At 37.7% G+C, this 15525-nt stretch overlaps 2 protein-coding genes and 1 non-coding gene across 3 annotated transcripts in view; 2 read left to right on the forward strand and 1 right to left on the reverse strand.

The window, feature by feature from the left end:
• The window catches only part of LOC134806886 (mediator of RNA polymerase II transcription subunit 7), a 357529-nt gene continuing 342004 nt past the window's right edge, over positions 1 to 15525 (reverse strand). The window contains exons 2-4 of the mRNA XM_063780305.1: positions 1402 to 1673; positions 1043 to 1311; positions 1 to 711 (exon numbers count right to left, since the gene is read on the reverse strand). Coding sequence (XP_063636375.1) covers positions 507 to 711; positions 1043 to 1311; positions 1402 to 1590 — 663 coding nt within the window. The 5' untranslated portion in view covers positions 1591 to 1673 and the 3' untranslated portion in view covers positions 1 to 506. The remainder of the gene's footprint in view (positions 712 to 1042; positions 1312 to 1401; positions 1674 to 15525) is intronic.
• On the forward strand, positions 5785 to 5888 carry LOC134789426 (U6 spliceosomal RNA). Its single transcript, XR_010144065.1, has one exon. It is a non-coding gene; the product is annotated as a U6 spliceosomal RNA (small nuclear RNA).
• Positions 12447 to 15525, forward strand: part of LOC134789381 (tyrosine-protein kinase Btk) — a 62882-nt gene continuing 59803 nt past the window's right edge. The window contains exons 1-2 of the mRNA XM_063760012.1: positions 12447 to 12586; positions 13062 to 13217. Coding sequence (XP_063616082.1) covers positions 13068 to 13217 — 150 coding nt within the window. The 5' untranslated portion in view covers positions 12447 to 12586; positions 13062 to 13067. The remainder of the gene's footprint in view (positions 12587 to 13061; positions 13218 to 15525) is intronic.

Here is a 15525-nt window from a genome sequence, read left to right on the forward strand (position 1 = left end):
CGCGCAGTTGGGACGGGTGTGTATATATTTCAGTTGGCTCGCGCGGCCGCATACATAGATAATGAAAAGTGTCGTACTTTAATTGAATTATACGGCACTAAACAGTTTCTATGGAACAGTAAATGTAGTGATTATAGCAACAGATCATTTTTCTATTTGGCTATACTTCGTTCCAAATAATTAATTTTTGTGATATAATGTGGTCGATCGTCGGATCGCCTGCCGCGCGCGGCCGCCGCGCATAAGTTCAAGATGGTGCCGAAATTGGCTCGCGAGCCAAAATACAGGTTTGCCGCGGTCGAACATTGCTCGCGGGGCCGCCGCGCAATATCGAGACGCGCCTTTACGAATGGCACGCGTGTGAAAAGACGAGTGTATAATTAATAATTATACTCCTACGCGCGCTTCTATAAAACGCTAATCTGAAACCGCCCTTACAATAAAAAATGACTTAACCTATGAGTTGTTATAATACTTATAATGTATCAATTCTAAAGCAACTTAAACTATCTCATATTATCCACAACATTACACATAAGGCGATCAAGTTCATAACAGGGATCAGCATTTGCTCCATCACCAGAGCCAACAGTCATTTGATCCAGAATTTCTACAGGTACTTTGAAATTAGACTCAACTTCATTCTGATTTGGCAAGCCTTGAAGAGCATTCTGCAAAATATCCTGGACCTTGTCTAAATGCTTCTGGAACCTAAAAGAATAACCAAATTTAACTATGTATTTGAAAGTATTGTTAATAGTAAAAATTAACAATGTTAAATAGAAATATTGTCTTTGGTTACTGAGATGGTTATTCATGAACATACATCGGATTCTAGGGGGCAAATTGTATGACGGATAGGGATCCCGTCATACAATTTGCCCCCTAGAATCCGATGTATGTTCATGAAATAAAACTATATAACACATTAGGTTTTTCCATGTTATCCGCTACACTTACACTCGTAGACGCACTAGCACTGTAAAGTGCTGAGCATCCTACATATAAAACAAGCCAGGTTCAATAATGAGTTGCAATATACCTCAGTGTAGTTTCCACTCTTTGACGTTTTTGTAGTTCCATCATAACTCTCAAAGTCTCCCGAGCCTGGTGAGGCCTGAACTCATTGAGCAGGTGATGAATGTGTATGAACAACAGACTCAAGTCTTCGACTTTTTCTGCTCTCTTTGGTGAATCAGGACAGTGAACCAGCAGATCTAATAAGTCCAAGAAATTCACTAGCAAAGAGTGGTTCAGTTTTTTCAACTCTCTTCTTCTATCAAAATGCATTGGATACAATCTTCTGAAGCCCTGATGAAAAGATACAAGATTCACTTTAGTTGCCATGTCACATTCTAAACTTATTTATTCTAAGGAGCTACATAAAATTTTGAAACTCACCTGACTCTCCAAGGATCTTATAATTGTATCATCAGCATTGAAGGGGTGGCCAAACATAGAGTACGAGTCATGAATAGGCCTCGGTGGTAGAGGAGCCCTATTTCGTCTCACATTGTCATCAGTGTAAAAATTGATGTATTGCATAGGGGGTAGTGGCAAAGAGCTCACTTGAGCTGTTTCTGACGACATTTTGAATTAATGAAATATAATAAAAAGATGGCTTTTATCTTGAAGCAATAAATTAAAATATAACACAATTTCTTGTGAATAAACTATAAACGCAACAATCAAAATGTATACTATTGCTATTGAGTGTGAGTTCACAGTGACAATATAACTTGCGTCGGTGGTTGACAGCTAAGGCCAAGCACGCACCACGACTTTTTGTCGCGCGATAATTTAGTCGCAGAAATGTAACGTATATGTTTATATGCCAGTGCGCGCATATGCGACAAAAAAATCGCAGCGATTTTAAAATTGTGATTTGTCACATTTTTCCGCGACTACTCGCGACGCGATTGTCGCAAAGTGAATTGCAGCATACGGAGTTGTATGGCCCTGCGCGCACTGCGATAATAAAATCGCACTCCGGAGCCGGACCTCAGTCGGCACTTCGCTCTCCAAGCCTCAACATGTCGGAAACTGCTTCTCCGATGGAGTCTCAAGATGAGACGCTAGATGTTGACCATTTAATTATGGAAATAGAAGGAGATCACCTTTGTGGTATAAATACTCATAGTTATACGGCGAACGCATATTAAAGACACGTTTCATGACAAACGACTGGTACGAAATCCATGTTTGAGAATGAACAAATCGTCGACTTTTTCATCGCAGTGCGCGCAGTGAATTTTCTGCGATATATTACAGCGCGATTCTAAGATCGTGTCGCAAAAATTAAAATCGTGGTGCGTGCTTGGCCTAAAGCTAAAAACGGGCTTATAGTCAGTTGGCAATTTACATAGAAGGTAGGATGGTCTAGAAGTGGTATACGCGTGCCTCCGTGAGGGACAAAACATACGCAAATGCGACACTGTGATTGGTCGAATTCATTTGTTGCCCACCATTCTCCATACTAATAAAAAGGTGGGGAATAAACAAAAAGTGAGACAGTGTCAAGGACAAGCAATAATACCGCCTTCTCTGCTACTCCTACTGAAAGTTCCATAAGTGCATCTCGTTCGGTCGTTTGGCCCTTCCCCCGTTTCATCTCTATATTATTGTACCTCTATGGCAATTTATCATCGGCTGCTTAAAGCCGTAAAAGACTACCGCACCGGACCGTGATCTTGGTGCGGTCAAAATATCTCTCTTAAGCCCGCTCCACACTCGAGCGCGAATCGCGGCGCGAAGCCGCGAACGCGAGTGTGGAACGGGCTTTATTGTTGAGTTCATATAGGCCGTTTACATTCTCGCGCGAGCGAGTTTTTTGGGTACGAGCCAAAGGGGCTCGCGCGGGACGCGCGCTTGCGTTCACACCATGGACCTATATAATAGGGACAAGACATATTGTTCTATACGTACAATTGCTTATAGAAATAGCACCCATTTTGACGGCACACACATAAATATATATCTGTCTCGTTTTTACTCAGCACTGTAACCCATAGCAAAAAAAGATGACAGTATTTCAGTACGTACATAAAGTGTTCCATGAAAATACGTAAATACCTAATGCGGCCGAAAATCCGCCATGTTTAGTTCCCCAAATGTCATTGTCTGTCAGTTCAGCCGGTACTTGTCCTGTCAAAAAGTCGTGGTGAAAATTAAAATTATTAATTATCTTTCAATATTTTGCTTGTGATTGAAAATAATTGAAGCCAAATGTGAATAATTACGTCGCGAATATGCCAGTGTATAGTGTATTAGGGTGCGGCATAAGAAAACTACCAAATCAGCCATCTTTAACCTTACACAGGTACGCTATTATTTACATGAAAAATATTGGTTATCGTTAATGTTCCTGGGAAATGTAAGGATGTTTCACATTATAAATAGCAAGGTTCTTCTGTGCAGTTATAGATCATGAAGTGATTGGATTTATTTAACTATATTTTTACGCTTAAATAATGTAAACATTTCAGCTAGGGTTGTACTTTATTTATCGACTTTGATATCGATATATTATGATTGCCTATTTCTATTTTCTTATTTTATCATGCTACCCCGCTTCAAACCAACTAAATTATCTTAATTTAATAATTAAATCATTTTTTATAGGTTACCAAGAAATGAACATAAAAAGAAAGTGTCTGGAGATGGAGATCCTGACAGACTCTCGGGAGCACTAGGGTAACTCGGGGCCGTGGGGTCGTTACTCCACAAACTGCCCTGCGGGCTTTTTTATATCATTATTATATTTTTTTTATATAATTCGACATTAAGAGACCATATACTTACATATAGTTGTAATTTATAAAATGGTTAATGTATTGTTATTATTTTTGCTTGTATGTAAATTCAATGTTGACGTATAAAAATGCCCTTGTGGCCTATTTGCTGAATAAATGTTGAAGAAGTTGAAGAGCGGAAGTCATTCCTTATTTTTGTAATAAAAAAAATGTTCTGAAGGTGTTTTGTTTTTTTTTCACCCGTCGCTTAATAAGCTTGAATTTTGTATCGCTCTCACTTATAGATACGGCGCACCAAGGTCGAGGTGCAGTGCGGTAGTGTGTTACAGACTTTAGGGTTAGCAACACAACAAAATTGATTGTAATGGAGAGGTAAAGTCCAAGAAAAACACGTACACTTATTCTGACATCCAAAACAGATGGCGCTGTACTGCGCCATGTGTTTTGCGGTCACTAAGTTGTCAAACGTCAACTTTTGAAAATCAGAGTTACCGCAAAAATCGCAATATGTATTGCGTAATACAGCGTCATCTCGTTTACCTGTCAAATTTGAAGCACGAAATTGTCCTAGACTCCACACATCTTACTCAATCAAAGTATCTTTTCACATAACAATATACTAATAAAGAATTTTTATTTATTTACTTACTTCCTATTAAAACATAAACTCCACAAATAATAAATACTTAGTATTTTAAATAAAATGAGCCGAGAACGTTAAAAAGTTATCGATGTATCGATAAAACCTAGTAACAGTAAAAATCTTCTGGGCAGCACTAAAACCGCCATGTTTAGTTCTAAGATGACGTCACAGTGGCACGCATTATTCGTTGACGTTTCACTTCCATAGGTTTCATATTTCAGTGGTTCACACTCGCGTTCGGCTTGTCATTCGGTTATAAACCTTATGCCGTGACGTTAGTGTTTAAAATATATTAGCTCCATGATCTTACGAGCCACGAGGCGAGAGTGTAGTCATTAGCTCAACGAGCTTACGCGCTCGAGGCGAGTCACGAGACGCGCCGCGAGACGAGCCGCGAGCAAAGAATATAATACTCACTAGGAGAAGAACGGTAACTCCATATTAAACAACTGTACCGATATTCGAAACCTAAGAATAATATTGAGAATGGCAACATTGTGTTGTCGGTCGTATTGTCCTTTTCTAGCATATACGTCCCTCTCTCTCTCTCACATTCCCACCACAGAGCAGTTGGTTTTGACAGGTGTTTGACAGTTACCGCCAAAACAAATTTCCAAGTCATTGGCTTGCTGTTTTTCCATCTGGAAGGTCGTGAAGCTAAACTGCTGGTGAGTTTTTGAATTTGTACCCCAGTTTAGCTGACTATATTGAAAAACAGTTTCTAACGGCTTTTGCCGTTCGAAATAAATATTTAAATTTAGTTGTCCGTTAAACTATCTAGCAAATAAAAACGATCCGGAATAGTGATGTGCAAGTGTTTTCAAAGGCTGCCTGCACGCACCGTGGCTATGCCAATGAAAATACTAAAACACATGTTAGAAAACATATCGAGCTGGTAAAGCGTGCACGTGTCACCATTATAATTTAATTTTATACCTACATTAAGTCTCTTCAGAGTCTTGTTAGTTTAAATCTTTGTGTGTGTGTGTATAATAACTAATAACGGTTGAAATTATAATACTTAAATGGTGATCTGTGGAGGCATACCCTTCAGTTTTCAAGTGATTTGTGTTTTCGAATACGAAAGGATCGGATAGTTAATACGTGTTACGTAGAACCTACGTATGAAGGTAGAAGCTTATAGACGTGTGTGTAGGTTTTATCTGTCCAAGTATCTATCAGCAATTTGTCTTTTTATCCCGTTCCGGGTTAATATAATATTTATTGCAAAATTTATTTTTTGGTAATAAACTTGCTGATAAATAATGTGTACCCGCTATAGGAGTCGACGAAGCCCCGCTTCGCGGGGCTTCTATTTCCGCTCTGAGGGACACAAGGTAACGAACAAACCTACATCGCAAACATTGCATTTATTGTTGTGGAAAGTGAGTACTTCGGCAGTACATAAACTTAAATCTGACTAGACATAGAGAGAGATTAGCATGGCTCTGCGCAAGAATGACATGCGAAATCGTGAAGTATTTCACTCTTTATCTACCAACTTATATCTCTCCAACTAGATCTTTGAAAAAAAAAAAAAAAAAAAAAAATGGTTAAAATGTAGGTAGGTACCTACTTAAATAAATAACTTAGCAGGTACTTACAGCCTAAAAAGGTTAAGGAAAGAACTATTGCATGTAGTTGCTATATGTGCTTGTGTTATTTTGGATTTGAATAATTTGATTATTAATTCTATACGTAACTACATACAAGATGGTCAATTCTTAAGCCTACCTACCTACCTACATAAATAGTACACTAATAAACGTTTCAAATAAAATCGGAAGCCTGTGATTTAGAAGGGCATTAACGATACGGGAATCTTTAGATTGATTCATTGACGAAGACGCATGGTTTGGTTCATATTGTCAAATTATATTAGTTAACTGTAGAGTTAAAGTTTAGTTTTGGCAAATCTGCGCGTCACCGTGAATGACACTCTCTAAAAGTGCCTGTTAAAGCCTGCTTAAAGCCTTTCACCTTGTCGAGCAAGGAACCCGCAACTAAGGGAATATTACCCACAGGGTATTTGATTTGAATGATATTCTTAAACCTACGTCTGTTATGGTTCTACCTGCGTGAGGTGTGCCTAAGAGAATCTTTTATTCGTTCACAAACTAACGTCATGTTATTTGTGATAAAACCAATATATTATGTACCTATCTAAGCCTGCGCAAGGCTGCCATGTTTCCACCTGCGTAAGGTGTGCCAAAGAATCTTTGATTCGTTCACAAACTGACGTCAAGTTATTGATGATGATATTATAACCTATGTAAGCCTGCGCAAGGCATGTCAGACATATTCACAGAAATATAAATGATATGGTTATAACACAATTAAGCGAGCGAGTAGGCCACAATCAGAAAAATATTACAAAGATGAATTTGTAAATATCTCCTCTTAGAGAAAGTAAAAAGGGTTTAAAATATTTTTTTGGGTAAAAATCAGTCGAAACAGGCAAGGCTTCGTTATTAGAGTTTTCATTTCTGTTTACCAATCTATTCTAAGGGTCCCGAACACCCTGTTGGCTAAACCCAAAATTGGGCTAATTAACTGTGGTAAAAGTGAAAACTACTTACTATTTACAATAACATTTCTAAAATCATAAAAGGTAAAAAATAACCTAAGATTCCAGGCCTATCTCGACTCATTTTTATTTTAAAGATGATAAAATCTTTGCAACCTAATATATAAATAAAATTGTGGTCTGGAGACGCTAAGCCTCATAACTTGGGCGGCATAGATAATACTAAGAAATTTAGTCGCTGAATTTCGACTATAAGCCCAGGCAGAATATTGATAATTAGAATAAGGAGTGGTCAATCCTCCAAGGTCCAGATAATCTGTGGACTCTAATTAAATCAGGCTCGGTAAGCTCACGACACGACAGAGCTTACGATTCCATTCTGAACTAAGCTATGTTTACAATATATATTACTCATAGTGTGAAACAAACAGACTGCTCAAGGTGTACAAAAGGTCCGTTTAACGGCCCTATGAATATCTAAAAACCTTTGAAGTCTAGGCCTGCTAAGGCAGACTAGAAATAAATACATATGATCCCAATGTAAGAGCAGCTCACAGTTGCATAAATTATATTTGCCTCGAGAGCACTAGTCTTTCAGTTAACATGTTTACGAGTACCTACCTATGTACACGATATGACCAAGGTTACCTACCTATTTAATTATTATATCTCTGACTGCCATGGTATGGGAAATTATTATGTGCTGGCGGTGCTGCACAAGCATGTTTGAAATAAAATATACAAATCTGGCCTAACGGGCGTTTATTAATTATGTATTTTACACCCTTATGTCTGTATTGTGACCCTGGAAGTTTTAAACCACCTGTATCGTAAGTGCTCCCATACACGGATTAAGTTTATTATAAACTACCCATGCCCTAACCTCAAGGGCAAGTGCTTCTATGCACGAACCAGATACTGTTACCACTTAATTCACTTATCATGACTTGTCATAGTTTGATACTACACGTTTAACAAATTTAAGAACGTGGAATGTACCCACTACAAAAGGTTTTTAAAACAGTGACTGAATGGTTTGCACGAAAGGTTCTAGCACAACTTCTGGGCGGTCACGCCTAGGGCATGACCCTCTAGTTCTCAATTTATACAAAATTATAGCATTGTGATACTGTTCGCTTGCACAATAAAATAGAGAAGCAGGAGCACGCCTTGCGAAAAGGCGAAGCTATTTTGAAACGCCAAACTTTCAAAAATGGATTGAAATATATAAATATGTCTTTGGTGTGGAACATGTACACCCAAACAAATGCAGTCATTTATTATATGTTGGCAAAACTCTGCCAAAGTGTTAGTATGTCTGTACAGCGTAACCTGAAGGCATCAATGCACATGAATCTCTTGAAACATGGTGGATTAATTAATTTACACCCCGCCTGTGTCTTGCTCTTACCAAATCCACAAGTTAAGGACCTCAACCTATCTAGGTACTTACCCTTCTTGCCCGAGACCTGAAAAAATGTTCAGTATAATCTCATGCAGTCAAGTGTCGAAAAACTAGGTCCACACACTTAGCGCTACTGTGAATATATATCTAAAAAGTCTGTAGACTGCCTTCCAGGAGGCGGGATGCTAATAGACTAGCCTATATAGTAGGCCAGAGATATAGTATTCAAAAGCACACTGGTCCAAATCCAGTAATATTATATGTATTTCAAAATATAAAATAATTGACAATTCGGCGTATATCTGATATCAAAAAGTTACAATTATCCTTAGTTCATAAGGAGGATAAGTATACATAAATATCAAATAGATTCGACAAAGTGTTGACTCTAGCATTGGATGAAATAGGTCCCTCTTAAAGGGCCTCTGCGCTGTTGGCTTTGGGCCCACGGGTGCCCGGCAAAAGGTCGGGGACCCCATGGTCCGCACAGTTATTGCAAATAATGTATGATCACTAAATAAACACACAAATTTACATTTTGGTTAAAAACACATATGCGATGAGCTAAGGTTTCGAATTAAGTACCTTATTCTTAATAATTTACACACTGGAAAGAGGAAACTGAATATTCAGAATTAAGCAATGCTATGAATGGTTTACATCAATTAAACCACTTTAGCGTTCAGAACCAATCAAGCTTATGCCTACTAGTAGGCACCAGATAAGGTAAACTACTCTTACTGCATATATAGAAATTAATGAGTACAATTAAGGTCACTTGATGATAGCTAAACATGTATATAAGCAGAATGAGCCTGCACCTTTACAAATATAATTGATAAGGTTCTGTGGCATTTCTATATTAACCATTTGAACGCCAAGAGCACCAAAAAGCGTCATAACTAGGCGTGCCCACATGAGTGTTTAAGCTCTCAAAGTAACCTTCACAATTTTAAGTAAGGTTTGTTTAGGTACATTAGCTCGCGTTCGCGTTAGTAAAGCGTACAAAGGATTAAATGCATTTTATAGCTATAACCAAGTATATAGCTCACACTGACTCACGGTCATTAAAGGAATTCAGTAATTCCCTATGACATTTTAGTAAGTAGGTACCCAATATTAACTTTGTGGGTAGTGATAGTGAATTATAACGAATATTTAAAATATTCGTCTACTTAATCCCGAGGGATTCTGGAAATAAGAAAGGTCTTGTCCTTGTTATATTCCTGCAACTGCTTACTTTACTAGATAATTATTATCAAATTTGTTAATAATTGGGAGTTATAAATAAAAACTACTCGAGTACTTTATGATTTTATTCTTTTCATACTTGAATTACATCACTCCTTGTCACAGATGTTGTATGCTCCTTGAATAGTAGACTGACTTATCTCATCTTCTTTTACCTAGTTTTCATATACATATAATTAAGTATAGCACCATTGTGGTGACTCATTTTTTCTCTTTGAACATTTATAAGTACATTAAGTACGTATATGAAATGTAAAGTTAGTAACATAATATAATGGTATATCAAATTGTATGCTTTACATAATACCTCTCTCCTCACAGGTGTTAAAATAAAGGGTGTACTACATAATTAATTAAACACTCGTAATATAATAATATTACATATACATAATAAGTACATGTATAATCACATTGGCTTGGCGTCTTCCCACCACCAGGCGATAACAAACACGTCTCAATATTATTCTTAGGTTTCGAATATCGGTACAGTTGTTTAATGACAGCGTTTTACACAAAAATAAAACGCTAATTAAATAACTTACCATATTCGAAACCTAAAGTTTTAATCCTGCCTGGTGTAAATATGTATAATTTTGAGACAATGACTTGGAAATTTGTTTTGGCGGTAACTGTCAAACACCTGTCAAAACCAACTGCTCTGTGGTGGGAATGTGAGAGAGAGAGAGGGACGTATATGCTAGAAAAGGACAATACGACCGACAACACAATGTTGCCATTCTCAATATTATTCTTAGGTTTCGAATATGGTAAGTTATTTAATTAGCGTTTTATTTTTGTGTAAAACGCTGTCACAAAAAAATGTCCCCAACCGTTTATACGTTTATACTAGTGGCGCCGTCTTTGTGTACCAATGGAACTAAAGTTGACAACCGATTTAGCCTGGCGGGTATTGGTAGGTAGTAATTTTGTTGATAAACATATTTGTTATCTTCATATCACGAAATATATGCAAGATGCAAATATTACCCCTTGTTTGTGGTATTATCAATTGATTTAAATAAAAGGCATGTTTATGTTTATAACATTATATATATTATTTATTAAAAAATGTTTTACATATAAAAATATACACTGAAAACTGGCAACTGGCAACTTAATAAAAAAATAGACATTAATAAAGCGCATTCACAAAGTTTTCAGTACCTTTTATACAAATAACATTAGGCATGCCTACCTATTACACTTTACACACAGATACACTACACTTTACATACGGCATTTTACACAGGTTTCCAACTTGTATTCATACATTTCTTCACGGTTAATTAATACGCTTTCCAGATGCGTTATGACTCGGTTCCTTCTGAACCCACTAAAGTTGTAAATTTCACTCTGGCTGCTTCAACAGCCGTTGCCCCGCATTTAGCACATTTTCTATGTGCATTGCTGTAATCCATGTAGGTACAGACTTACAGTCTTAAGTGGTACGTAGCGGTACACGTTGTATGTATTATTTAAAGAGTTAATCAATAAAATTTTCGTTATGAACTTTAACCACAGCAGTTGGACAGAGTCATTGACAAATATATTTTTTATTATGGTGGGTAGACGTACCTACCCTCCATATATTTTATGAACATTGATAAAGACAGTTGGAAGCAAATATTCATTATAAAACTTAATCGCATGTAATTAAGTTTTAAGCGTTTTAAGTCCCGTTTTATGATTAATATTGTATAAAATTCGTGATAATTTAAATCAGAGTTGGGAGCAATGTTGCTGTAGAAAAATGTTTTTATTTTTATTACTCGCAACTTTTTCCCGGAGGCCAACGCACACATAGAAGATTAAGGCGCACACATGCGCAATTATTTGGGGACATAACTTTCTTAGGAAGTGAACAGGCCTTGGCCGCGAGTCTAACTGGCTATTAACGCATACACTTAGGCCCCGTTCGCACGGCAGCTTTTTCAACGCGCGTTAAAAAAGCGTTTGAATGACACAAATGGATAACCATGTATGTATTCACACGAAGGCGGTTTTTAAGCGCGGCGCTTTTTTATCGAGCACTGTTCGATTTTCGGCGTTGAGCGTTGGCGTCAAATTGAATAGACCATACGGAAATCCGTGTATCTGTTCTCACAAGCGTTGAAAAAGCGCCGGCGCTGCTGTCAGTTGGCTGTCAAGTGTCAATTTTTGGTGTCAATCGTCAAGATTATTATTAGTTTCACCTTAAAACTGTCAACTTATGCTTACAAATTCCTGAAATATTCAAGCTATATTCAAATAATACGTCGTAATAGGAAATAAAGTATGGCTTTGCTGAGATGCGTACGTGGCAGTACGACTCACAAGTGATTTTTAAGCGTTCATATGAACACAAATATTGGAAACGGTAAAAAAGCGCCAACGTCGGGTTTTAACGCAACGCTTTTTAAGCTGTCGTGCGAATGGGGCCTTAAGCCCCCCATTCACACTCCTACATTGTAGTCCGCCTCGTAGTCCGCCTCATTATGTAGGATTGTGTATGGGTTCGCGGACTACTCGTACGTGCCGTCCTACAACACCCAAGTAGGTGCGCCGCACCGTACCAAGGTCATGGTTCGGTTTGGTAATCTTTAAGGCCGTAACACACTATCGCACCGCACCAAGGTCATTGTGCGACGCACCGATAAGTAAGAGCGAGAAAGAGATATCGCTTTCTCGCTCTTACTTATGGGTGCGTCGCACAATGACCTTGGTGCGGTGCGATAGTCTGTGATCACTATTAGAACCAATGAAGCAACTAATGTGACGTCTGCAGAGCCCATAAATTATTCTGACAAGACAAGACAGGTTTTGTCTCTATGCTCATGCTCATATGCTTGTTCTTTTCTTGTTGTCCATGTCTTTCTCGTTCAGTTCAATGCAAAAACAAAAAGCAAAGCAAACTTCCTAAGGAAAGCTAAGCTCTTCTGGTATATGACGAGGATTTAAGGAATTTGTTCAAGAAAGTGGTGTGGTGTGGTGAAAGAGGTGGAAGTGGTTATGGACTTCCACTAGTTTTGGTAGGTTTTCATCCATTATTCACGCGAGTGATTTCGGTTTATAATATCTAGCCGGTTTAATGCCTTGTGTTATTCTTATTTGGTAACGATGACATCGTTAAGGAACTTGTTATGCCTAATATATACTCCTATATATAATCGAAGTCAGAAGTTTTAGCCTTCATAATATAATTAAAGTTACGTTTTATTCTTTGTTGTTTCAATTGTTCAAAGGAATGTCGCTCTCCGCTTTAATTGTTCTCAGTTTAATTGCACTAAGAACAAATATGAAATGAAATACATTGTTTATTATGTATTCGAAAATAGGTACATATACTAGATCTATGATGAAGGAAATATGTTTGACCAAAACAAATAGGTATGCAAACTAATTTTCATTGGGTATGGCTCCATTATTGGTTTACCATTACTTCCTAAAATTATCCTATTGCTTTGATAAAAATTGTTATCTATATATAAATATATGTTATTACAGAAAACAATGGAAAAGAATGACGAAGATGAGGTTATTTGCGAGACATATATGGTGAAAAGATCTCAAAACAAGAAGTATTTCACGCCCATTAACTACAAGGAGAGGTGGTTGGTGCTCACTCGTCGGGCTCTTGTTTACTATGACAATGCCAATGAGGTTAGTGTGTATGATCACTATTACTGTATATGACTTAACATATTCACTGCCAACATTTTCGTAGTGCAATGGTTGTAGCCAAATTCAGCATTCGTCCTCTTTGTAGAGGAATGCAATTACAAACAGAGGACCCGCCGAGCTGGTTCCTGGCACTCATGTGTTAATCCAAGGGCGGATTCAGCTTTATAGTCAGGGAAGGGGTCACCTGAGTAAACTCAGAGGGTGGGGGGGGGGGGTCGCCAGTTTAGAAAAATATCTACAGTTGTCCTATAGTTCGTTTTTTTTAGCTTTAGAAATTAGGTAAACAATCTTGATGTGTCTTTTAATTGAAACACACATTTTTAAAATAAGTTACGGTAAATATGTAACAATTATGAATCTAATACGATCATTTATATTCTTCTGCTTTCATAAGTAATAGTTTATGATTTTTAAAAAGCGTTTTTCAATTAAAAGACATGTCAAGATCGCTTACCTTCTTGCAAGTTCTTTCTAATGCTAAAAAAACGAACTATAGACCCAGGGCCCAAGGAGGTCATGACCCCCATGATCCTCCTGAATCCCCCCTTGTGTTAATCCACAAAGAATAAATTTTCATTGCTATAAATTGTAAACGCAGGAGGTATTCATTAGTGAGTAGAAGTTATTAATACAAAACTTCATACCAATGCTCATGGGAAGTTTCATGTAATTTAAGCATGTTGTTTTAAAATGATAGTGTAAGCGTGATTGTATGGGAGTGGCTTTGTTGGTTTGTGTCATTCTTAACAGCGTCCTCTTAGTACTCTTCTACCCACTTCTTACTGGGATGAATTCTGGGATATAATATTTATGTTGAAACAAACAAAAATTCCTGTACGATAGAGGAAGCACCATAGACTAGGAATCCTCTAGACCGAGTTTAGAGCAATTATTTCATGCAACCGATGATGCCAAAAATGCGGGGGTGCGCGGGACGAGGTGAGCGAAATCCCGTGCCGTGATTGGTCCGTTCAAAGACACGGACGTCACACAAAGACACTTTCGACTCGAACATGGAGTAAAATTACCGTATGTGTGGCAGAGGGGGTAGCGCGACTATGCTAAGTCTGGAGGATGTTTTGTCGGTGGGAAGCACCCACCATAAACAAATGACGTCAAAACAAATAACCAACTGGTAAAAGGAGGTCTCAATTAATTGTTTCATTTAACACTTTCGGTGCCGGGCGCCCTGTTTTCAGCGCAAAGTGAACACATACGAGTTCTAGGCAGTGAATGTGTTAATATGTCTGTTTTTAAAATATTTTATCACCTCATGCACTATTTGTTGAAAAATATATTATTCAACTTTAAGAAGAATAATCAGATTGTAGATGTACTAACTGACATCATTTCTTTATACATATGCTGCTCAGGAGACAGGAGATCTATTAATATACAATAAGGTAAGTTTGTTTTTTTCTTAACCAGTATGTAACCACCATACGATAAATAAATTGTTATTGTTATAAATATTTATTAGCTATCGATATCCTAGTTGACATCTCTCTTCCTTGTAACCTCATGGCTGAGGGACGTGACGATTGTGGACACTGTTCACCAGTGCTTGCCAAGCCGCTCTGTCCTGGGCCCAGTGCATGCTAGCCTGCAATGTGGCGTTTGTCACTGACGTTATTCTGTCTACCCAACGCCAAAACTTGAACTGTAACGGTTGATTCGTGGATGATTTCGTCGACAATAATATAGAAGCGATTACTTACAATCTCATACATTTTTCTTGACTTGCTTTGTCGTGAAGATAATAAAAGCGCCGGTTATTTTATTATTCTGGTTTATATGCAGACAGAAGTCGGCCAAGCGTACCATGCACCATGCCCTCTTATTATGAAAACATTTCGTCTTGACTGTGAGTTCATCCCCAGTGTTACTTGGGCCCGAAATCGATAACGTCTTAGTCAGAGGTCAGACTAACGTTATACTGGTCCTTTGCGATTATCGTCGTGAGTAAAAACCACTGGGAAATTAGTAAATTTATATAATTTCATGGGTCACTGACGATATGTGAATCATCAGCAATCCAACAGGTTGAACAGTTTTTATTAACATCAACCCAGATTAATTTTTATTGAATACTTCGTTGGTGGCAAACACGTAAGCGGGAATTATAAGGGGCTGATGGAGAGAACGGTCTGGCTAAATCAGATTTTGTGAAGCGTTATTATTCACGGATTGTTCGTCAGTATTCGCCCCAGTATTTTAAATTTTATTCTACATTTGGTTAAAGTTGTTGAGCATTGACCTTTCATTACGGTAAGTTCGCGTTGAAATT

Source organism: Cydia splendana, chromosome 3 (genome assembly GCF_910591565.1).
Source record: "Cydia splendana chromosome 3, ilCydSple1.2, whole genome shotgun sequence".
Lineage (NCBI taxonomy): Eukaryota > Metazoa > Arthropoda > Insecta > Lepidoptera > Tortricidae > Cydia > Cydia splendana.